This window comes from Caretta caretta, chromosome 9 (genome assembly GCF_965140235.1).
Source record: "Caretta caretta isolate rCarCar2 chromosome 9, rCarCar1.hap1, whole genome shotgun sequence".
In the NCBI taxonomy this organism is placed as follows: Eukaryota; Metazoa; Chordata; order Testudines; family Cheloniidae; genus Caretta; species Caretta caretta.
Genome location: NC_134214.1, coordinates 63,791,675 through 63,816,509, shown reverse-complemented (window position 1 = coordinate 63,816,509; position 24,835 = coordinate 63,791,675). Strand labels below are relative to the sequence as shown.

Below are 24,835 nucleotides of genomic sequence, written 5' to 3'. Positions count from 1 at the left end.
CGTACTAGCTTGGTAACCTTACAGCGAGACCCAGGGTCACTTACCCATCCCTGGAGTGCAAATTGCCGGCAGGTGCACACACACAGCTCCTATGGACCACAGTGGGAACTGTACGCACAGCACAGTTTGATTTTATTATATGGAGCACCTAGCAAATGTGTGGGCACTGTATGATTAATAATAATGCTATCTAAAATACCTGACAGAAGAGTTCCATTAAATAAATAAGCTACCAGCATATGGGCACACAAAACTAGACTGTGTGCCCTCCCCCCATTTAAGAAGGTTGAACTAGGCACTTACAGCTCCCAAATTTCAGCGGGCAGGCATGCACATCCATTGGGAAATCCTCCAGGTGCATGGGGCACTCAGCGTGAATGGTTAACCTACAAGACAAACATAGGCTGTCATTGTAAACGCACATCTGCTAAGGATCCAGCATGGAGCTGCTGCTGCAGCATCTTGTCCCATATCCACCAAAGTCTACATAGTTTCAAAATGCTGACTCCTAGCAGATCTCTTGGCAGCAGGGCCTCGGGTACGGAGAGAACAGGTTGCATTCAATTCTTGACACCTTCCCCATTTTGCAAACTTAGTCCGACCGACCGAGTTCACCTTTATCCACTAATTGCCATCTAAAAAATCTATCAAAATCCTGTACATTTGTTTGCCTGTGCATTATGTGCAGAGAGATCATTAACACCTAGTTCTAGCAATGCTAGGGGTTGCATCGTGGATCTTATTGCAAAGCTGATGGATTATACATTCATAGTCTCCACATGCTATATGGTTACTAGGGTTAGACAAAGCATCAAAGCACTTCAGAGAGTTAAAAACCTGGGAAGAACGGGGCACAGCTCTTCATTATCTTCTTGAGCTCCCTGGAACCCAGGGCAATCTGCCTTCTACTACAGCAGGGTTCAACATACGCCCCTAAGCATGCTGGCCAGACGGACTGGCTGATGAAGTAGGGGTATCTTTAGGCCGCAGTTCCACTTCTTCCTACTCCCTTATGGCCCCCTTAGAGGGTGCAGACATACAGACCCTGCCCTTTGGGAAGGGCAGGGACTGTGATTGTGTCTTGCTGCTGTGCAGAGGAGGGGATTGTGTGTCAGGGACTCCTCGAGCGCACCCCCCAACACACACACATCCTCGTGAATCCATGGAGCAGCAGGACATAATGTGGTCCTATCACAACATCACCTCGACATTAACAAGCAGCTGATTCAAGGGTGCGGCACAGCAACCATTATAACAGCACCAGTGACACTGACGTCCTCGGGGCACTCATAGAGGGGACTGATAATAAAAGGATTCAAGAAAGTGTTTTCATTCAGTCTAGAAGCTTATGCTCATTGATGAACTATTGAAACTGTCAGTGAAAGTCTGCAGCTGTTTAATATACACAGAAGGGAGCCAAAACAGACACTAAATAACTCTGTTGAGAATTCAGATGGTCAAGAAAGGTTCCTATTGCTTCGCTAGAAGGAGTGGCTGATGGACACTACAGGTAATAGAGCTAGACCAAGGCTGAAGTTGTCTTAACAAGAACCTAGATCACAAAGACTAGCTGAAAAATTTCCATTTCAATATTTTTTGATGAAGAATGGCTTTCAACAAACTGGAATTTTTCACCAAAACAAAATGTACTTGTTCATTGAAAAGGTTCAGGTTTTTGTAAAAAAACCAAAACAAAACAAAAACAAACAAAAAAAACAAAGAACCCTGAAACATTTTTGTCTTTCAGATACCAAAAGGCAAAAAAATTAGTTTGGGAGTTTTTGACAAAACCCCAAAAATTCAAAGAAAATTTCTGATGAAAATTAAAAGAAAAAAGATGTTGAAATTTTTTGGAGGACAAAAATACACTTTTCTCAAGGAGGTCATTGCTGTAAAGCAAACCAGAAACAATGCACTTGGGAACCACTAGATCCAGGTATCTGGATCTACTAAGGTGGACACAATTGATCAAGTTCTGGTATGACATTCCCTCGGCATCCCCACTGAAATCACTGAGCTAGGGTGACCAGATGTCCCAATTTTATAGGGACAATCCCAAAATTCAGGCTTTGTCTTATATAGGCACCAATCACCCCCCATCCTGATTTTTCACACTTGCCATCTGGCCACCCTACACTGAGGTTGCATGGAGTGTGTGTTTGTGCAACATTATTGTGAGTCAGTAGATGGAGCTGCTACAGATAGCATTCTTGCGTTCTGTTCAACGGAATATAAAAGCGGATAGCTCTTGCAGAAATGCTTATTGTCAGCTGGCTGTTCACTGAACACATTTTGCTATAAAATTGCTCTGATGCAACGTGTTGTCATGTTTGTCCTGCTGGGTTGGCAAATAAATCTTGTAGTGTTGGAACTGGATATCACTTCCAGTTAGAGGGGTCTGGTGACTTTATAGTTCCCACAAGTCCTCACACTCCCATCATCTAGAAACACACACTATAAGAACAATGCATTCTCTAAACTCTACAGGTCCCTACTTCTGCAATTCTTCTGATTGCCTTTCTATAGGTTCTTGCAAGGCCCAAGAGGCAAGAGAAATGTAAGCCTGGCACTTTTAACAACATGCCTTTTTGCTTTTATGCCTTTCACAATCCCATGTCTGAATGAAATGCAGATTTATATTTTCCTTTTAATTATATCCACAGGACCTAACAGGCCATGCAGAGCTGCCATTCCCAGTTCCTGCTCCACCTCCCATCCCCCATGATGTAGAGGAAAGGGCAAGAACACAGAGTGGCAGGGAAGGGCTATGGCTAGAGGCCAGGGTACATTGGGCATACAATCCCTGTAGGACTGCTGCCAGCTGGGCCAGGACTGGTGCAGAGAACCCACTCTCCTGGGCAGGGTAGATCTCAGTGCGGGAGAAAATATGGGCCTTTAACTTGTTACGCAAATGACTGAAGTATAGCGAAGAGTAATTTCCTTCTGTGACAGTTAATGGGAAAGGCAAACAGGACTGCTTGTACCCGACATTGGCCTGCTAGCTTCCCAAAGTATCTCTCATCTCCACCCCAGTGTTCCAGTACTACGCCCCTTTCTCTTTGCGTAACAGAACATGTTTTCACTTGTATGTTTCTTTAGCAGCTACAGATACTGGGACACTTCTGCCTGTTTCCAAGATCCTATTTACATTGTTGATATTCATTTTATATGGAGCGTGGGAGACTTGTTTTTGTGCCCGACACACAGATGTGAGCAGGGCTATAAAACACCAGTTCTCTCATTAGGGACAGGTCCTGCATATTTACTGTGCACCAGCCTGAACCCTGTATTCTCAGTCGGGATAAGTTAAATGGAAGTCAATGGGACTAGTCATGTAACGGCTCCCCTTTGGGAGCGAGGGTCTCCCAATCCAGACCACAGCTGGTGAGGTGCTTCATACTCCTGAGCGAGTGTGATCTGCTGGCCAGGCTCCTGCTTTTTGGCCTGGTACAGAAACATTGAGTGGTTTGAAGTAACATCCCAAAGCAACAAAACCGCACACGCTGCCTCCCATTTGCTGATGTCCTCTTCACTCCTCCACATGTGCGGACTGGACAACAGGGCATGCAGGCAGAGGAACCTTTCAGTGCTTGATCCCAAACTCACTGATATCAATGGAAATACTGCCATGGGCTTCGCATCAGGTCTGACATTAGCCGTCCATTTCCTTCGTTGGGTTCACATACCAACACTGCATGCTCTGCTCATTCCAGCTTCAATTCCTATGCCTTAATTCTAGATTTCTGATCCCAAACACAAAAGGCAGACAGGCTCCCAAAATGATTGGGATGAACACTCAGAAAATCAGGTACACTTGCTACTTCTCTTTGCTTTCTTAAGTGAAGCGTCTCTCTCTCAGCTACAAATTTGTTTGGGGAACTTAGCATTCATTTTGTTAGCTCTTCTGTCAAGTCTGCATAGGTCTTATCACTCCGTCCTTGAGGGAGTCATACATCTTTCTGGGCTGTAAATGTCTCTTCTCCGGCTCGACTGGATTTTTTCTTGTAACATCCTTCAATGTTATTGGCATAAAACTGCAGTTGGGACCTTGGTGCATGAACTTCAACTTCCTCACTCTTTTTATCCATGTGGAAATCGCCCATTTTACCACCCATTTTACCACCCATGGCCTGTTTTACCCTTTCTTTTACCCTTCTTCTTCGGTCAGATCCTTCTTGCTTCACTGATGACCTTATCATTTCAAAAGCACCCCAGCGAGTTGATTCATCAGTCATCCTGCCCAAAGGACACACTCTCATGGGCTTTTCTAATAAGCCAAATCTGTCTTTTTAATTAACTATACTGCACTAGATGCTCTGCTGCCATCAGTGTCCCCTGGGAGTGGCTGAGTCACGGAGGGTACAAAGATGCTGGTTACAGACCCCAGACTTTGGGGTCCTTGCCACGATGGTCCTAGTGTACTTTAGAGCAGCACCAAGGCAGTCTCTCCCACCGCTGCACCTTATCATTAGCAATGACAGTATCCACCTGGCCCTCAGCCTCGTACTCCTCAATCTGGCTGCCCATAGATCAGAGCAATCAGTCTTTTTGACTTGGGTATGAAGGATCCAGCACAAAGTGTTCCACATCTGTAGGTGGAATCAGGATTGTAGGTCTCTGGACACGTCCGATCTGCTTGACCTTGTCTGCATCTGTCTGTGTGTATCACAGATGTTTGCACACCTCTGGGAATTGCTGTAGCCCTGCACAAGCCAGAATGGCTGGAGACGGCTGCCCTTGCCACTTCATGTGAAATTGCAAATGTATGGAAAGGGTGGAATTTCAAGCTCAGAGAGAATTTTACTAGCTGATACCAAACCAAATGGAGCCCACCCCCCTCCCCTCAAAACAACAGCTTTTCCCCATCCCATAAACTGGGGGAATATGGGGGCCCTGAAATTATACAGAAAACTAAATGTTGAGGTCTCGAAAAACCACAGGAAATGAAATGGCTAAAATATTCAGGCAAAATCTCACCTGAAACTTTTCAGCTATTTCAACCACCCAAAAAGTTAGTGCCTCAGATAACGTGACCAACGGTAGCATTTTCTCACTGGAGGGAAAAGGGGAATAGGCCTTAGACCTCTCTCTCACACACGCAGGGGCACACGGGGGCAGGCATATGCTCTCTCTCACACACACATGCACTCTCACACGTTCTCACATGCAACTGTACGTGTTTCCACATACTTTCTCTCACACACATGCACTTTCATATGCACTCCCTTAAACACACACACACTGTGCTCCTCCACGTACTCACAATCCATGGCTTTCACAAGTGATCTCTCTCACACACACTTCCTCTCTCTTGCACACATGTGTACACACTCTCACACATGTGATCTCTCGCTCTCTCATACCACAGCGTGCTCGCTCTCTCATCCTTCTGTGCACCAATTAGCTAAAATATTTAGGTGGACTTTGAAATCAATCACAGCTCAGGAGAGGAGACATCCCTCCCTTTCCCCTCTCCCCCCAGATGGCCTCTCCTGCTGAGCCCTGTTTCTGGCCCAAGGACTCTGCAGGACCATATGCTTTGCCTAATGAAATGTCAAAATGTCAGACTAAGAGGAATATGTCTCATTTCTCAGGCAATTACCAGAGCCTCTGCAGCACTTGTTCAAAAAGACTTGTTGCAGAGCTATACATATTTACTGCAACACTACAGCTAGCAGAGAAGACAGTCCTATCTCAGAGGTGCAGTGCCATCTCAGGGCTCAGATAGTTTACCTGTGAACTATCACTACGAATCCTAAACAGCACGTGATGATTGGTTGAGGTACCTCTGACCTGGCCCTGGGCAAATAACTGATTTTTCATTTCAGTGGCAGAAATGAAAACCCTGGGAAAACATTCATTTTGGGTCAACCTGAAATGAACAGTTTTCAATTTTTTTTACCACAATGAAAAACGGAATTTTTTTTTTTGTTTAGGCTCAAATAATATGTTTAATTTCACTCAAAACAGGATATTTCATTCTTTTAAAAAATCCTTTGTTTTGTTTTGTTTTAAATAAAATGAACTAGACTTCACAACAAAACCTCATTTCACAACAAAGAGTTGAAACGTTCTGTTTCGAAAAGGTTGCACTGAAATGTTTTGACGTAAAGAAAAAAAATCGTCTTTTTTTTTCTTGGCTGAAACTATTCACTGAATCTGACCCAAACTCACAACAGTTTCAATCAATTCAAACCTGCAGTTTTCAGCAAATAAATTACTGGTCCAAAACATTTCTCCCAGGTCTAGTTGATCTCATAATCCTACCATTTCTACCCTCTAATCAGTAATCTTCTCCGTCCCACCCACCTGCAACACAATTTTTGTTTATAGTGGTCTTGAAATCACCCTGCAAGCTCTAAGTTTTCTTCTCTCCTGTTCCACCCCCACCAGAAACAACCTGACAAAAATTAGACACACAGGAAGAAATTACGTTTTCCTTCATACAATCAGTTGAGCTCCTTTAAACAGCTAAATCCAATGGCAAGAAGTGTGTATCAGGCTAAATACACCTCTCCAGGACTGATGGTACTACAAACCACTTCAGCTTCGGTTCTCATGGTTACCATGAGATTATCAAAACCTTTGATGTGTCATTATCGCTCATGCTGTTACGTATGTAGTGCTAGTGGCTCATTCCAATTTCTTGGACTTAAATGTGATAATCCTTTGGTCTATATATGGCACAAAAGCAGTATAGTACCCTGCGCAGCACCAGAGACTTTGTTTATGCCAGTTATATCATTTTGGCTTTGTCCTTTTCTAAAACTCACTTTGCTGCCCCAGGCTATTCCTCAATAATCACAGGTAGACTGAACAGGTGGGGTTCAGCTCTGGGTTGGGTTTAGGCTCCAGTCTGGGGTTTGGGTTCAAGGCTGAGTCACTTCTAGGATTCAGACTTTGGATTTGACAGCACTGAAAATCTCATGATTTGTTTTCAGAAAATTTCAGCCCCAAATGGCAGAATTTCAACCCAAGATGGGGATCAGCTAGTCTTATGAGATTTCTGCCATCTAAGACTGGTCCTTGCAACAGTTCGGCTGCACAGAAACTGAAAGGGAAATGAGCCTCTTCTGCTTTTGGATCCAACATGGAAGCTAAATTGTAGAGACAAATTTGGCTCTTGGGACTCAGATCTCAGGCTTAATGTTCCAGCTTTTGGTCCCTCTCTGTTAATAACAACTATGGAATCTGTGACACCTTTAGCAAGAGCAGAACTCAGGCTGTGTCTACGCTGAGCTTTCTCTGTAACTTCCTCACTGTTCCACCACCAATGGTAGTCACAACAGTTTACTAGTTCTGAGTCAATGTACAAATGCAGCCCCTTTGAAGACAAGGGAACGGCACATATTTCACTCAGGAGATAATTTGGTCCACAGAACCTTTATTGCTTGAAGATGGTGCCTGAAAACAAAAAAGCCCATCTTGCCTTTCAGGTACCCAGTTGAGTTTGCAGGGCTAGCAATGAAAGAAAACATCTTTTCCCCTGTTTACCTGAGCACATATAATTTGGAAATCATAGAAACAATATGAAAAGGAGTACTTGTGGCATCTTAGAGACTAACAAGTACTCCTTTTCTTTTTGCGAATACAGACTAACACGGCTGTTACTCTGAAACCTGTCATAGAAACAATATGTGTGTAAACCCTGCAATGCCTTTTTTGAGTCGCTTTGCAGAGCAGAAGGGCTCTTTAAGGGCTAGGTTCTCAAAGCGTTGCATGCTCTGTGCACAGAATTAGGCATGTGACATTTTCATATATTTTAAGGCCAGGAGGAGGAATCATTATGATCATCTAGGCTGACCGGAATAAAACAGCCCACAGATTTCACCCGGACGTTCCTGTATCAAGCCCATTGCTTCTGGTTGAGCTATTTTCACACCCTGTGCAGATCCACATACACTTGTTAGTCAGTCTGGGGTCCAGAGCTACATTTGGACTGTGGGATGCTGAATGTCGCTTTTGTGAACTACATGCACCTGAGACTTGCTTCTACAAACTGCGGCTGGCTTCAGACAAGACTGCAGAGGGAGCACTGCGTAACAGGACTAAAGCCCCCGTTCTACTGCTGATCCTCCAACCAGGTGGGAAAGTAGGGAACAGTAACACTGATCACTATAACTCAGCAGCCAGGAGGAGGGGAACAGAGAGAGGAGACACTTGTGAAGCCCATAAAACAATCCAGGTGCGAGGCCCTGACACCGTGTTCTGATGTCTACTTTGAGATGCTGCGTGAGGAGGTTGCTTTGTGATGCTATGATATCTCTGGACACTGAGCTGCAGTTGGTTTGCACAGTTCCGTGATGAAGAGGCCTCGCTCCAGGAGCTATGAATACTGCCACAGGATGCTGGATGCATGTGTCAGAATTGCTGTTCCTGCAGAGCAGCTACAGATGAATGCAAACTCTTGGAGAAGAGAAGTTTGGTTGCCTAACAGTACAAATAGCAGTGGAAATGTCTCTAATTGCTTATTTTAGCATTTGATGCCTCTAGGGGGCTGGACTAGGAGGGACCCGCTGAAAGCTTAGGAAGAAGGCAGTATCTTGTGTGTCCAGTTGCATAGTGCCATACAGAGCTAAACTGAACACACTGAGTAGAGGGAGTGCAGAGCGACACCTTCCCAAGGGAGCTCAGAGAGGTACAATCACTGCATAGGTCTGGGCATGTGTGCATGCACCACCATGCTATCAGGACTGTGCAGCCCCATCCCCTCTAGTGTGCCTGGGCAGGGCCAATTCTAAGGGGTGGGGAGGGGATCAGGGCATGGATCTGCCCCCTCACTGCTCCTTTTAGAGACAAAGCTGCACACTCCTGTGGGTCATGGAAAGAGCAGTCTCTGCACCCCTAAGAGGCAGGGTGCATGAGGTGAGGGGAGGCTCCTTACACTGGCCCTGTTTCTGAGTGGCCCTGCTTCTGAGCACCCCTACAAATCCAGTCTGGCCCACAGAAGGTATTTCCTTTGGGGCCATGGGGAAGAAGCTATGTTAGATACATATGGGACAAAAAGCCATGCTGCATTTCTGGAAAGGGTGCAAACCCCGAGGTGGTAGGCTTGAAATGGGCACTTTCCTACACAGAGCACTGGCCATTTCTTTGTTACTAGAGCTGTGCGGGAAACAGATTTGCTATTTCACAGGAAATTCTGCGATATCGGCCTTTTTGTGAATTATGAAATGGAACCCAAAATATTCTCAAAATGCCCTTGGAAACAAAATTCCATTTCTTTGTTTGCTGGGGGTTGATTGCAATGCCTCGTTTTGACAAAATCAAAACATTTCAATCCAATTTTAACTGTGATTAATCATGTTATATTATACAAATTGGAAACAATACGTCATTTTGAAATGAAAAATCAAATCATTTTGTTCCAGGAGGGACACTGTCCCTAAGAAGTGCAGAGGTTGCTCTTTCACCCTTATCAGAGTGCTTTGTTCTGATTCGTTTTTACAAACGAAATTTCATCAAAACTGACATTTCGATTTCGATGAAATGGCATTGTCAGTTGGAAAATTTCCAACCTGCTGTCTTTGTTACCCTATTCTTTCTAAATTTTTCGACTACACTGTCCAGCACCATCTCTTACAAGGCCTCCAACTTCAGCATGACCCATTGCAGCCAAAGTTCCAAGCCAGATGTTCACGTAACGCTGCGTTCATAAAGAGTTGGAATGACTTTGTGGTGACTAACTCAGCTGGGTGTGGAAAGTTTGGATTGCAGCAGAGCTACTGGTGCCATTTGATATTTTACATAATGAAAAGCCCTGATTTTGGCTATGGGCTGCTTTTGGTATCCAGTGCCATGCAGTCTCTTGGGAGTAAATCCTGAGAGATGGTGAACCACTGCAGGGGGTGTAAGGATTCAGTATCTCTCAGGATGTGGGGTCCTTGCTTCGGGCCAGATCTGTTGGATCATTCATTGTGGTGGCTTGTCGCTCTCTTGTCTTATAGCCTTGCCATAGACTATTTGAGGCCAACTATTTTTCACTCTATGGGCTCTGGTGTAACACTGATGACCCTTGGGCTTCATTCTTATTGCGTCTCATTCCACTTCCATGTAGATGCTCTACACATCTATAACTCCTTATCAGCATGTTCAGATTCCCTTCATCTCTGTGTTCCATGTTGTCTCGTGCCGCCTCAAGCTGGGTGCGAGCTAACCTTTAAGTAATGCAGAAAAACCCAGATATGATTTTGTGGGGGCCCTATTACTCATTCTCTTAGGTATTGTCTTTGTGGTGATTTATCTTTGGGGTCTGATCATACTGCCCTGCCTCCCAGGCATGTAGAGAAAACAAATGCATTCAAAATAGTGAGGCACTCAGATACTTATGGTAATGGAGGCCAGATAAATACCTAAGACAGACAGATATGATCCCTTCTGACCTTCAAGTCTATGAGATTGATACTTCTTTCACTTGCGTTCATTTAAAACCAGTGTAACTCCTCTGACTACAATGGAATCACTCCTGGTTTAAATGAGTGCAGTATAGTGTAAATGCCTCTTCCATCCTGATGCAGCAGCATTTTATACCCACTTTTCACAGGTTTAAATGAGTCCACAGTGGTGTGAGGCAGTGGAGCATCAAGCCCAGTATTTTCACCTTCTCTTTACTCAGGGACACCCTGTCATTTAGCCTCTGTGCCTCAGTTTCCTCATTGGAAACACGAGCATATTGATCCTGAGAGACCTACGTCCCAGGACCACAGTGAGGATTAATGAATGTTTGAAGCGTGCTAACGAAATGTTAAGCATTGTTTGTCAGTTGTAGGAGTGATGGCTTGTTGACACTATGCAGATTAATCTGCAGCTCAACTGTCAAGAGATTAAACTAATTTTGGACCTTAAAAAGTGGGAAGCTTGCACAGCCTTGGACATAGTATGCCATAGGATCACCTCAGCCTAGGGCCTCCCCGCAGGGCCTAAGGCTTTCGCAGAACCATGGGCTCAGGTTCTGTCCATGCCCTGGAGAGGCACACCTACCTCATGGTGTACAGAAGGGTGCCATTGTCCACCAGGCGCAGCAGCTTGTTGGGTGTGGTCATGTTGTGGGCCACTGATTTCTTGCCATTGTGAAAGAAGGTGTCAGGAGTCCAGATCTTACTGGCCAGCAGGTTGTTAAGGGGGAGGACCTTCATGGGGCCATCAAACTTAAGCCGCTCGTCTCTCCAGGACTGCCGGAAAAAGACATCAATGGTGTATTCCTAGGGGGAGAGAGGAAAGCACATCAAACCTGATTTTATCTAGTTCTTCATTGCATGCCATCCCATAAATTCCAGAGAATGAAAACGGTTCCCTTCGTTGAGTGCAATGGGGCTTTGGGAGCACTACACTCATGACTGTGGACCAGAGTGGCATTTCAATCACTGGAGTGGGAACAAGAGGTATTTAGCAGGGCAGCATTCTCCAGGGTTGATAAGACCCGAAGGCAAGCTGGAATTGCTACCTCTGGTATAATGACTTTACATGAATACCCTGTAGTATTCATCTACATCTTTCACCTCAAAGTGCCGTATACACTGTACATATGCCATTGGGATCATACACCAAACAATGAAATGCAGCCACTCCTAGAGTGGCACTCCTCAGCCATTCTGTATCAGCGACATTGCACAGCAGTTTCAAGATAACAGGAAGCAGAGGATGCAACTGACACCACAGGTAGATCCTAATGATTTGTGCTTAAATATGGATTCAGATGCCTAACTTTATGCAACCATGTTTAAAACATCAGGACTATACTCTAAGCCACTTTCAGTCCTAAATTGTTGTGCAGTGCTGCCAAGCACCATCAAACAGCTACCACTTTTCAAGCCAGAGATGGCTGCATTTCAGTGATGTCTGTAATGGTTCCCACATATGAAAGGTCAGGACTCGGGGATCCTGCAGGCATGCAATTAGCACCGGATTAATAATATAGAAATCGATTTTATTCACTGGGAGAACAGAAATGAACTTTACCAAGAACGAGGAACCCAGAAATGCAGGAGATATGTTTAAACCTGGATAAAATTAGAATTAGGACAGGACACATGGGGTCAAATTAATCTGGGTGTAACTCTTTTTGAAACCAGTGGGGTTATACTAAGACTGAATTTGGCCCTTTAGAGGCTTGGCTCAGGTCTTCAGCTGAAGTAAATTGACTACAGCTGAGTGAAATTTGTCACACACTTTTTTTGCTGAAAAATTCAGATTTGGTGACACCAAAATGTTTCATGAATTCATGTTGGTTTTGCCAAATGTTTCATTTATGGAAAAATGTTCTGAAAAAAAAACAAAATGTTTCATTTTGACATTTTCAAAACGCAACTTTCCAATTTTTTTCAGTTTAAAATGACTTTTCATCCTTTAATTTTTAAACTAAAGTTCAAAAACATTTTAAAATGGTGGAAGCAAAACATTTCATTCACACAAAAACAATTATTTTTCAGCTTTTCACTTCACCTGTAATTTTTGGTCCAACCTGAAATGATTTTTTTTTCTGACTTTTTGAAATTGCCAACAAAGTTAAAAATCTGTTATTTGTCCAGCTCTAAAACGGATATTATTCCATTACAATCAATGGAATGATGCGGCTCTACTACAGCTGTGGGTCTGTGCCTTCATTTTTTTCTTATGCTGAATCAAACAGAATTCTGACACATGACATCTTCATCCAGATGCTGCTGACCACAAGGTATAAATAAATGCCTAGCATCAGATTCTGCCCTGCTGTATGAGGCATGCAATCGTAGCTAAACAAATAGGAACACAAGAGTGTGCCAGGCCAGGGGCATTTGTTCCCATGATTTCTCCTCTCTGAAATCCCCCGTATATTTTAACCTGCAGTTTGTAGTTTTAACCATGGTCCCTTTGGGAGCCTGTAAGCAACCATCTTTAACAGAGAGTGCAGCAATCTCTCTCCAAGGCCCCCTGAATGATTCTTTGGCAGCGTGGGGACAAGAGGCTTAGCAACAAGTACAGTGAAACAAAGCCCTCTGCTCCTTTCCGTGTCAGGAGAGAAAGAGTCCTTCTCAGAGGGAGAAGAGAAATCTAGTTCAGGACCTTCACTCTGATGAACAATTCCCAAACTATACCACAGAGAACACAACCTCAGCTCCTCTTTTTCTCCTTCTGTACTAAGAGTCTAATCCTCAGAAGAAGAGAAACCATGGTCAGGGTCTCTTTCCTCTGCCCCCCAGTGCCCTTCCCATGTGAGAGCAGACCCCCCAGTTCAGATTTGCCTCCTCCCAGTGCCTGCACCTACACACCATTCCAGGTGAGCCAAAAATTATAGGTCACATTCTTCTCCATCCAGGGTTGTGACTAAAATCCATGCCAGAAACCTGGCTCAGGTTCTTCTCCTCTTCAGGGCCCCTCTCCAGAGTCCATTCTACAGGACACAGAAACTTTTCCGATTCTCATCTGTGTTCTAGTTAACAGGCTGAGGGACAGCTGGAACACCTAATATCTGACATTAGCGTGGACCTTATCAGCCAATGCTTTTCATGTTGAATAGCTCGTGAGTCTGGAGTCCCTCCCACCCCATGTCAGACAGAAGCAGACAACACTCCTCTGTAGTTAGTAATCAGCTGCTCTCCGCTCTCAACAGCAAACATTATTTGCCTTACCACCCAGGCCCCTCATCATCATTATAATCTGTCTGAATCTGGATGCACAAGGCAGCCTTTCAATCGCAGCTAATGATGGCTGTGGTACGCGCAGGGGCTGGATCATCAGACAGATGCCAGTGTGGAAGGAGTGACTTCCTCACTTTTCTATCTAAGATAGGAAAACAATCCTGAGAAAGGTGCAAGTTCATCCTCCTTTCCCTGTGGAGTTCTCTCTTGAGCACCCATTTCAAAGTGTGCTCAGCACCAGAACTGCACGCAGTAGCACATCTGCTATGCACAGGCAAAATCTATGGAACTAAAGCATGCAAGAGGAGAGAAAATTTATTATTCTTTAACTGTCTTTATAATTTTAAATTCATTTTGTCAAATCACACAGTGGAGAATAGTTTCCTCTTTTCAATACCTCATATTTCTTCTTCACAGTTCATTATACATGCTCCCTTAATCAAATATGCTCCACCTTGAAAGTAATTATCAGATACTCCCTAAGGGCTGGGATTGCTGAATATATTATTAGTCTTTGCTGTGGTGTGAAAGAGAACAAGATGGATAGAGAGAACTCAGATGAGATTAATACTCTCAGCTAGAGTGACATTAACTTAACTTTTAACCCTGCAGGGAGTGGTCCTTCCAAAGCAAGACAGACTCCTCTGATGGGGGGAGGCATCAGAACGAAATTCAGAGATTTAATTCTCATCTAATTCCTCTGATCACCAGTGCTAATAGTCTGAGTGAGGGCCCGTTGGTAGAGCAGCAGGAGAGATGTCCGTGGCTGAATGAACATGGAGAATGAAATCCTCTAGGGTCTAGAGGTTTGGAGGAAGGTTGTTTTAGGACACTGATCCTGCCCAAGCCTGCTTGGATTCAATTCTTGTCCCCCTGCTAGGGAGAACCTTCAAGCCAAAAAAGCATCCAATAGTGTGGGGAAATCCAAGATGAAATGACACTCAGAGATGAGGCACACACCAGGGTGTCGGTCCCCACTAATGATGCCAGCATGTAATTTAAAAATAAACACAAACTACCAAATCCTCTTTTTGTGCAATACAAGCTGCAAGAAATGCTTTTGAGAAAGCTCACTGTTAATTATGCTCTACAGTTCTGTTTTAATTAGAAGACAAACTGTTGAGGGAATGCAAACCTAGATTCAGTCCTCAGGCCTTTTCATTAATAATTTTCATTAAACATGTCAGAATATGCCAGTCAGTTCACTTGTTTTCTCTCTCTCTCTCTCTTACCCTGTATATTTGCCTCAGGCACTTAGGGCAGTTTGGTGAAGGAAGGGGGATGGTCTGCCCCACTTACATAGGGTCAGAATCTGACACTCTTACCGCGTAATTTACTCCATGAGTACTCACAATGAAGAAAGCGGGGCTGGTTATGAAGAAAGATGCTACTCAAGATGAGTAAGGGAGGCAGAATCATGCTGTAGGAAGCTCTTGCTCTTTTGGTGGTACCCCCCAATTTGCTTCCCTTTGTTTGCACTCACTGAAAAAAACACGCAAAACACCCTAGCTTCATCAGGCAGGAAAAAAAGGATTAAAAGACAAGATCCATGCTCCTCTAAATCAAAAGAACGAGCAGGGGTCTAAGCCTCTTTTTGATGGGAAGCGGCACAACGTGTCCCAGCAATTGGAGATACAATTGGACCACATTAGAAAATGCTTTCGGTTTCCATGGACGTCCTTCTGGTGAGTAAACATGTCTCTCCTCCCCTCTCCCTTCCATGCACCTGGATGTCCCAAATGGCTGCGCTGAGCAATGAAACATAGGGAGAAATCCTGCCCCCCTCTCCCCCACGATGTCAATGAAAAATACCCATCAAGTTCAACAGGGCCAGTATTTCACCTTTTGGCCCATGTCTACACAGGGATAAAAAACCTGCTGCATGGCCACAGCTGTCCAAGCCAGGACCAGCTGGCAAAGCCTCCAGCCAAGCCCAAAAGTCTACATCATAATTTTTAGCCCTACAACCCAAGCCCCACTAGCCTAAGACAACTGACCTGGGCCAGCTGCGGCTGTGCTGAGTTTCTTTTAGCCCTATATAGAAGTACCCTTAGCTTGCAAAATAGAGCTGTGTGAATAACTGATTTTTTTGTTTTGCTAGCAGTTCTGAAAAACAATAATAATAATAAAAAAATAATTTTGGGTCTACACAAAATGAAAAATTTTCAAGCGTTTTTATTGAACCAAGAAGTTGAAAAAAATTCATTTCAGGGCGAATGAAATGTTTTGTTTGACCCAAACCAAAATGTTCTGTTTCAGTTTGAGCATTTTTTAAAATACTTCTAAATTTTGGAAATTTTGAACAAAAAGTTGTTCTGAATTGATACATTGAAATGATTCATTTTGAAAATGTTGAAATCTTTCGACATTTGTAGAATGTTTTTTGTTGGTGCTTTTTTCTCAACATGAACAATTCAGCAAAACTGACATGAATCTGCAAAACATTTTGGTGTTAACAAATCTGCATTTGTCACCGAAAAAGAGCTTTGATTGAAAACCTTCATCCAGTTCTAGTCCAAAGGATACTGACAGAAATTCCTTCACAGATTATTGTACCTGGATTTAGAGTAATGCCAATGATTATGTTTGGTGGATTTCCAAAAACCAAAATGGAATTGAGAAGAAGATGTGAAACCAAAATAGAGTCTTTTTTTGAACTTCTATTGCAACTGCTTTCTGCACTAAGCTCCCACCAAAAGCAACAGAATGGGATTTCTTGGTATTTGTTACAGAGGAATGAGACCTCATCTAGTTCTGTGGTTTATGCTGTACGAATTTATGCTTCTTGAATTACTGTGACTGTTGCCCTCTTGAAGATATCTCCAGCTCCATATCTGCTGGCTGCCACTATTGCAAATGACAAATAATAATGCACACTACCCAGATTTTATGCTTGAGTAGAAATTTCGCAGGCAACCTGGATAGATTTCTTGCCACATTGTTTCCATAGTTCATACTTTTGTCCAATTAACCCAGTACAAAAAGAACAATGCACACGCCCAGAGTCCCAGAGTCAGACCTCTATACAGCACCTACCATGTCTGTGTCTGAGACAGGGCCGAAACTCGTCACATAAATGTCTGTCTTGACTTCAGTTACGCTGTCTGGGAAAAACAAGAGAGAAAAGTAATTAGAGAAGTATTTTCATTTGCACAGAAAAGATTTTAGCATTTCATTGTTTTTTCATACCAGATGCCTCCCTGCTGTAGTGCTGAATTGTCATCACCATCATGTTGTGAACAATGGCCAATTTTATAATCCATAATGGGGCAAATTCATCTCTGGGAAAGCTCCATTGACTTCCACAGAGTTACACCAAGGATGGATATATCCTAGTACATTCAGACAGTGCATATTTACATAATGTACACAGTCACACAATGCACAATTTTCTATGGTTCTATCCATCTTAAGTATAGAGGTAAACCCTGACGTTGTGAAACTCTCATCCAAAATCCCTTTGTATTTGCCAGCCTGATCAGTAGGCCATTGAATTTCCCCCCAGTTTTAAGAAACCCTGGTTTTGTTAAAGTTTTGGGTTTCTCTAAATGTGCAAGAATCAATATTTGGATTGCCTTTTACTCTCATTGCATTTGCTGTTTTCTTACTTGTCTCTTTCATGAAAAATGATAGCTCTCGAAAAGCTAGTATTGACCTGTCTGCTATAATCTCCTAGCTGCCAGACTTTACTACCTGTATTGATGCCAAGTAATGTCTTATTCCAGGAACAGCCCCAAATCATTGGGAGGTCCCAACTCAGGAAAGCGCTTTAGGACGTGCTTATCTTGAAGCACTTGCTTAAATCCCATTGTCTTCAATGGGAGTAAAGAATGTGTTTAAAGTTAAGCATGTGCTAAAGTGCTTGAAGCCAGGTCAGAGTTAAGTACTGCTCAATGTGAATAATAATAATAGTAGCTAGCTCCTATATAGCACTTTCCATCAGTAGATCTTCAAGCACTTTACAAAGGTGGTCAGTATCATTATTCCTGTTTTATAGATGGGGAAACCGAGGCACAGAATGAAGATGTGACTTGCCCAAGGTCACCCAGCATGTCAGTATCACAGCCAGGCCTCTTGGGTCCCAGTTCAGTGCTCTACTCACTAGGTATCTCACAGAAATGCGGCCAAATCTGGCCTTTAGAATGGAAAACTTCCATTAACAGATGTTAATCAGTTTAGGACTAGACTATGTGCTCTCACCTCCTTTGAATGAGACTAGATGTCCAGAATGGTACCTCCTGATGGAATTGTCCATTTGAAGTCAGTAAGAGAGATTCCTGGCTTCATCTAAGTATCTAGCATTGGCCACTGTTATAGATGTGATCCTGGACTAGAAGATGGCCCATTGATCAATTCAGTTATGGAAATTCCTCTGTTCTCAGACGGATATTTTGTCACGTTTCAATTTATTTTGCCACATCATGAGGCTTCATTCTGCAGTTCAAAGTTTTGCAACTAAAGTAAGATAATGCATTCTGGCAGGGTCTTCTCCTTAATGGCTAAAATATAGTATACATGTCTTTTGTTATTACGATTGGAGAGCTTCCGAGGCAGCCTGTGGCTGATATTGTTGTGCTATATATGTAACCCTTGATGCTGTGAAAGGTTAAAGAGAAATATACGTGCAGTATACTTTCTGAAGTACACAGCAGTCAATTAGGCATTTTTCTAAGCAAAGCAAGTTACTTTTGTAATTCTTAGAGACTCAGGGTATCTCTCCGTCTTCTTCCAAGCAGGACCCAAAATGAGACACATAGCAGAGAAAAAAGTTCTAATGAGGTGAGAACATGCATTACTTTTTCTCCCTCTTCCCTTTCAGCATTCCTGACATCCATAATTTACAGCACTAATCACCATGCTGAGATCCAGGTCCAGCCATGGTCCTTCCTTGTGGTCTGCAGAATGGAATATTTTGAGGCTTAGACAGAAAGGGGTTGAGATGTTGCAAGGGATGGTGGGTCAGCGAGAGGATCTGTATTTCACAAAGCAACCTGCAGGATTCAAGTGTTGGAGAACTGGAACAGGAATTGATGAGCAGATGTTAGCAGGCTTGTGGGAGGTAGAGAGGACTTTGGGACATGCTTTTGAGTGATCCTGGTGGCTTTATTTCTAAGCTCGCATTAAGCACAATCCCAAGGAAGATGACAGCACACATGGGTTTAATTAAAAAATAGGTGTAATTTTTGCAGACCCTTCTTAGTAAAGTTAGTTTCAGCATAGCTGAAACTCCCACTGTCTCCATACCAAGCTTAGCAATGAGGCCTCTGTAACAGAAATAGCTGAAGAAGAGTGGCTGGGCCTAGGAAGTTGTGAGGGAAAAAACGAACAAACAAAACAAACCTGGATGGATCTGACCTGATCCAGGGTCCCAGTGAATGCAGCCTATTGTAAACTGTCCAGTCCCTAGACTCTACGGTCCCTTTGCTCCTGCAGGATATGGCCCAGGATTTTCCTCATCTGGACATTGGCATGTGCTTATCCGGTGAGACCTGCATACCTAGGGTGACCAGATGTCCTGTTTTTATAGGGACAGTCCCATTTTTGGGGGACTTTTTCTTATATAGGCGCCTATTACCCCCCACCCGCTGTCCCGTTTTTTCACAGTCGCTATCTGGTCACCCTATGCAAACCTAGGATGAAAGTGCACATCCCTGTAACAAACTTGTCAGGTTACTAAGAGAAGGACAGACAGAACAGCTCACCTCCCTACCCTGCTGCTGACTCATTCACACTCTCTGATAGAGAGAGCACAAGTAAGGACTGTCGCACGACAGGACCTCACGGTGCAGTGCAAAACAAAGCCATGCACATGATGTACTGGGACAGAGGCTGTTGGATCCAAGTGGATGGAACCATTTGGTAATATCAGCTCCCAAGGGCAATGGGCTTTCCCTGGTCTAGTATGTACTTATTCCTTCCCGTCTCCTTGCATAAATGATACTTCTTAATATAATATATAGATAGCTGCAATCACAGTGTTACAATGTATTGGACAGTCAGTTACTAAATTATGCCAAAGACTGCACAGTGAATAATAATTGAGAAAGCCAGTGTCAGCCATCAGGATGTCCAGCCGTCACCATCCATCAAAGAGACCATTTAATTAAAACAGTTATAGTCACAGGGATGTTCTGGAAACCGCAGGTCAAATGGCCTCAGGAAAAGCATTGGGCCATGGCCTCAAGCGGTAGCCAAGACTTGCTTGGTGCAGTTGAGGAGGGGAGGGGACAAAGATGGCTGTAAATATCACCACCTTTGTGTCCCCCTGTTCCTGGGACTGAACGGGGACCAGATCAGTTACCAAGGCTACCTCTAAACTAGACCTAGTTGCCTGTAGCCCCAAGGGTATGTGGTAGCAACTAGGATCATCAGGTCAGAGGGACACCATAGCCATTCAACCTCTCTCTCAGGAATGCACCCTGCACATCCTGGCCAAATCCTCTTCCAGTCTTTTTGTCTGTTACAGGCCAGCGTTGCATTACCTTCAACACAGAGCACGTGACTGCACCTTCCACTATCCATGCTTCCATCTTGGTCCAAAGATCACAATAGGTCACATCTTACCACCCACATAGAGCTCAGGGGCAGCACCTTGCTTCATCCACTGTGCCCCCTGAGTGAGAGAAACCAATTTATCCTGTAGATCCTCTACATCTAGACTAAGTAACCACTCTGTATCTTGGCCATTCACCCTCATGACATGGCCCTGAGAGCCCCGACTCCCCCACCCCTTTCTAGAAAAGCCAGACACACCCCTCTACTCCAACAGATTTGGGCACAAATTCCACTCTGCTTGATGTAAACACCACTGAATTCAATGGAGTCACACCGCACCAACACATCTTGCATCTCAGCAAGGGGTTGGACTTGATGACCCTTGCAGTCCCGCAAACAGTGCTCTATAGGGGATAAGGGGACTTCAGTCAGTGGATTCCAGAGTCATAGAATTGCCAGCCTCACTGTTGCTCCTCCCCTGGGCCATCCACCCTCCAAGCCTCCTCTGTGTGGCAGCCCCCAGAGAGACCCCATGCAGCTGGGCTTACAGGCACGCTGGTTTCCACAAACACTGCCCCCATGAACCCATGTGCAGCAGAACCGCTCCAGTTAAGCTGTGCCTGAGGGACATCCCTGGCCATATAGGAGAGGCAGAATCGGACTCGCCTTTGAATTAGAGGGATTTCCACCAAAAAATAGCTGCCGCCCACCTACAAATTCCAGTTGAGCTGTGAAAGTTGGAACTAACAAAAGCACAAGCAGATCACAGCAAACTACAGTCTTTGGGATTAAGGTCATTCATGATCCTAGCAATATTATGCAACCCAAGGACTTCTGCAATGCATTGCTTTTAGCACTGTATGAGTTCACTGGCTCTGTGGTAATAATACATTCTCTCCCTAGCAGAATCTTACAGATATTTAGGTTGGAAAAGCAAATATCAGGACCACATTGCACCTGTTTTTACCTGGGCAGAAAGCAAAGAGCAGCCTTTTCTACTACAATCCAAAATACAACGCAGAGCAGCCTCGCTAATTCTCCCCTTCCTAATCTGCAAACCTGATCATTCGCCCATGGAAATCTGGCCATCTCGCCACACATCCCAGCAAATATTTAATAGCTGAGTGCTGGATCACGGACACTTCAGCACTTTTACCAAATCTGCTGCAGAACATTAAATAACACTTGGTCCTTCTCTAACATCTTCCCGCCAAGCCTCTCAAAGCTGGTTGCACACATTCATGAATGAAGCCTTGCAGTCCTCTTGGAGGCAGGTTAGTGTTATGATCCCCATTTTACAGAAGGGAAACAGAGAAAAACAGACTTGTACAAGGTCACTTAGGAAGCTGGCAGTTGACCAGGGAATACAACTCATGAGAGCCAAGTCCTTAGCCCACCTTTCTCCAGTGTATGACGTACGGCGCACTGTGATGCACTGCCAGAAATAATCAAAACTAAATACCGCTTGCTGTTGTCTCTTGTCTTATGTGTAGTTTGTAAGCCTCTTGGGGCAGGGTCCATCTTATGTCTGTACTATACCTATCACAAGGGCTCCTGGGCCTTGATTTCAGGGCTACAGGGCTACAAATAATAAATAATAATAAAATGAACATGGTGCATGTTGTGATGTCACATCCCTGATTTCCCTATTGTGTTTGCAAGTGGCTATTGTATTTGTTAAATGTTAACATTCTCTAATCCACCAGTGGGCTACCTTCCCAGCCGTCAGTGCAATTTATTCATTATCTCTAGTATTGATACTGCAGTAGCACCTAGAGACTCCAATCAGGGATCTGGGCTTTGAAATTCTCAAGCCAGATCTACCCTGCTAGGCGCTGTACAGACACAAAATAAAGACACAGTCCCTTTCCTAAAGAAGCTCATGACTAGATGTAACAGGTGGCGTGTAATAAACAAATGAGGAGGGATGGCAGAAAGGGGAGGATGAGGCAATTACAATAAGCATCTGAGAAAAACACACTTTGCATGCTGGGCCTATGCTGATTCCAGGTCTGTGTATCTAGGACAGAGTCATTAACCTGCCAGGGGAGGCAGGGTTCTCAAGCGACTAGGGCACTAGCCTGGAGTCTGGTGAGCTGCCTTCTACTCTTGCCTCTGCTGCATGACCTTGAGCAGTTGCTTTCCCTCTGTCTTGTCATGAGCCTTCTGGAGCAGAAAACTTCTGCTATGTTCAGACAGCACCCGGCACAATGAAGTACCTGTTCCCAGATTGGCGCCTCTACATGCTACTGTCATACAAATAAGAAATAATAATATTAATCAATACACCCATTTGCATGATAGCTTATTGACACTGAATACCAATCTGTTTTAAGCCCTTTGAGGCAAGGACTGTCATTGACATGTTTGTACAGCACCCAGCACAATGGGACCAAGGCCATAACCAAGTTAGGTACTGCTGTATTATAAACTGTTTAATACAGGGAATATACCACTGAAGCTGGGCTCTTGAACAATCCACTGATATTTATCACCCTTTGCACCCTGGTGGAAAGGCAGGGAATTCTGTAGACAAGCTAAACAGATCCTTCAGGGCTTGGGATTCCAGCGGGGGGTGTTCTCATTTGTTCGTGGTGAGTGGGAGGGAGCCAGACTCATCCTACACAGCTACTGCAGTGTTAGTTAACCAGCGGCTGGCAGTGCACAGAGGGGCCAGTCGTGATGTCCGAAATGGACATATGAAGGTGCCCTCAGTGGCCATTTGCAGCCGTCAGGAAAGATCATGGCATAGATTAGGTAATGTCCACCCCTACCCCCGAGGAGCTGTCACTGAGCATAAGCTTCTCTTCCCCCACACTTTCCAGTTCCCATGGTAGTGAGCACAGATCTTGGATTCACACTGCCCAGGACTCCTGCACTGAATGTCATGAGCACTCAGCATAGCTCAGGGTTTGTGGCAGAACAAAGAATTGAACGCAAGGTCTTCCAAGATTCTGGCTAGTTCCCTAATCACTGCACCATCCTTCTTTGCCAAAGAGTGTACTCCCTGGTCTGGGTGTACTTGTGTTTCTAATGCCATCTGGAGAAATCTTGCAGGCAGAAGCAATGCACTGCAGGCTGAGTAGAGGTCCCCCCCCACAACACACACACCCTAGGGCAGAAAAGTATTTATTAACTCGCCCCTCCTCGCCTGGCAATGCTGCTTGGTTCGGGTTGTAGAAATCCCCCAGAGCTGGGGCAGATCATCAATGAAAATGTAAAACAGAGGCCAGAATACCAAGCATTACCCTGGTATTCCCAATACCTGCTCCTCTTCAGAAGCTACCCTCCCTCTTTCCAAGAAATTCTCAAGCCAGATCTACCCTGCTTGCAAAGACAATAAATGGCTGTATTCACTCGGCACCAACGACTGGATTCGGCTCCCACTGATTCCAACAAGCAGAACATTTACAGTAGCATTATCCAGGGCACTGCAGGGCTTCCATGCCACAGCATTTGTGGGACATGCCTCATATAAGGGGCCAAAGGCCCATTTTCTCCCCACCCCTGGCTGTTGCTGCTGTGCATCACTTAGACTTTGAATGATCCAGTCCCTGCATCTTTTCCTTGCTGGCTCCCATCCTTTGTGCTGCAGACAGAGCCAGCCTGCCACCCCCTCACCACCCACTCATTCCTGAAATCTCCCATTTAAGTGCTCACGACTCCCTGGGCAAGCGAGGGGGTGGATATTATTTACAAAATGACTGAGTGCTATTTTTATTTGCTTCTCAGAAGCACTAGCTGCAGCTGAGTTGGAATACAAATTACCCTGTCTCAATTCCTCTCCCTTCTCTGGCTGTCTACTGTGGGACTGCCTCTACAAGTGATTAGGGGAGGGAGGGAAGTAAGAAGGCTGTTATTAAAAATTCAGCTGTAATCACCAACTGTTATTTATTTAAGAATCTCAGCCCTAATATAATCTGCTGGTATGTTTGTGTGTCAGTTTGTGGATGCTGCACTGTGATGTGCCGTAGCAGGAGTAATGCAGTGCTGGGGGATCCCAGAGGCTGGGCTGCATTCTAGCAGAGATGATGCAGTCGTGTCCCAGTGTGGGGTGTTCCCAATGGTGTACTGTAATAAACTGGGGAGTGAGGCAGTCCGGGCTTAGTGCAGGAGCTTTCCAAGTATTGTGCCAATATAGTGGAGGTTACACAGTCTTGCTTCTGTGCTGGGGTGTTTCAGATGCTGTGCGGTTATACTGCAGTGGTGATGCACAACTGCAAAGTGCTGAGGGAGTCCCAGGTGCCGTGCTCATAGACTTTAAGGCCAGAAGGGACCATCATGATCATCTAGCCTGACCTCCTGCACCTCACAGGCCACAGAACCTCACCTACACCTGAAACAGACCTTGAACCTCTGGCTGAATTACTGAAGTTCTCAAATCATGATTTAAAGACTTCAAGTTACAGAGAATTTACCATTCACACTAGTTTAAACCTGCAAGGGACCCATGCTCCATGTTGCAGAGGAAGGCGAAAAATCCTCAAGGTTTCTGCCAATCTGACCTGGGAGAAAATTCCTTCCTCATCCCAAATATGGCAATCACTTACACTCTGAGCATGTGGGCAAGACCCGCCAGGCAGACACTTGGGAAAGAATTCTCTGTAGTAACTCAGAGCCCTCCCTAGCTAGTGTCCCATCTCCAGCTGTTGTGGATTTTTGCTTCTAGCAGTCACCAATGGGCCACATGCCACTCTAGGGTGTCCAATCATACCATCCCCTCC

At 44.5% G+C, this 24,835-nt stretch overlaps 1 protein-coding gene across 1 annotated transcript in view; it reads right to left on the bottom strand.

The window, feature by feature from the left end:
• Positions 1 to 24,835, bottom strand: part of GABRA3 (gamma-aminobutyric acid type A receptor subunit alpha3) — a 138,000-nt gene that overhangs the window by 37,325 nt on the left and 75,840 nt on the right. The window contains exons 4-6 of the mRNA XM_048863788.2: positions 16,653 to 16,720; positions 10,981 to 11,201; positions 304 to 386 (exon numbers count right to left, since the gene is read on the bottom strand). Coding sequence (XP_048719745.1) covers positions 304 to 386; positions 10,981 to 11,201; positions 16,653 to 16,720 — 372 coding nt within the window. The remainder of the gene's footprint in view (positions 1 to 303; positions 387 to 10,980; positions 11,202 to 16,652; positions 16,721 to 24,835) is intronic.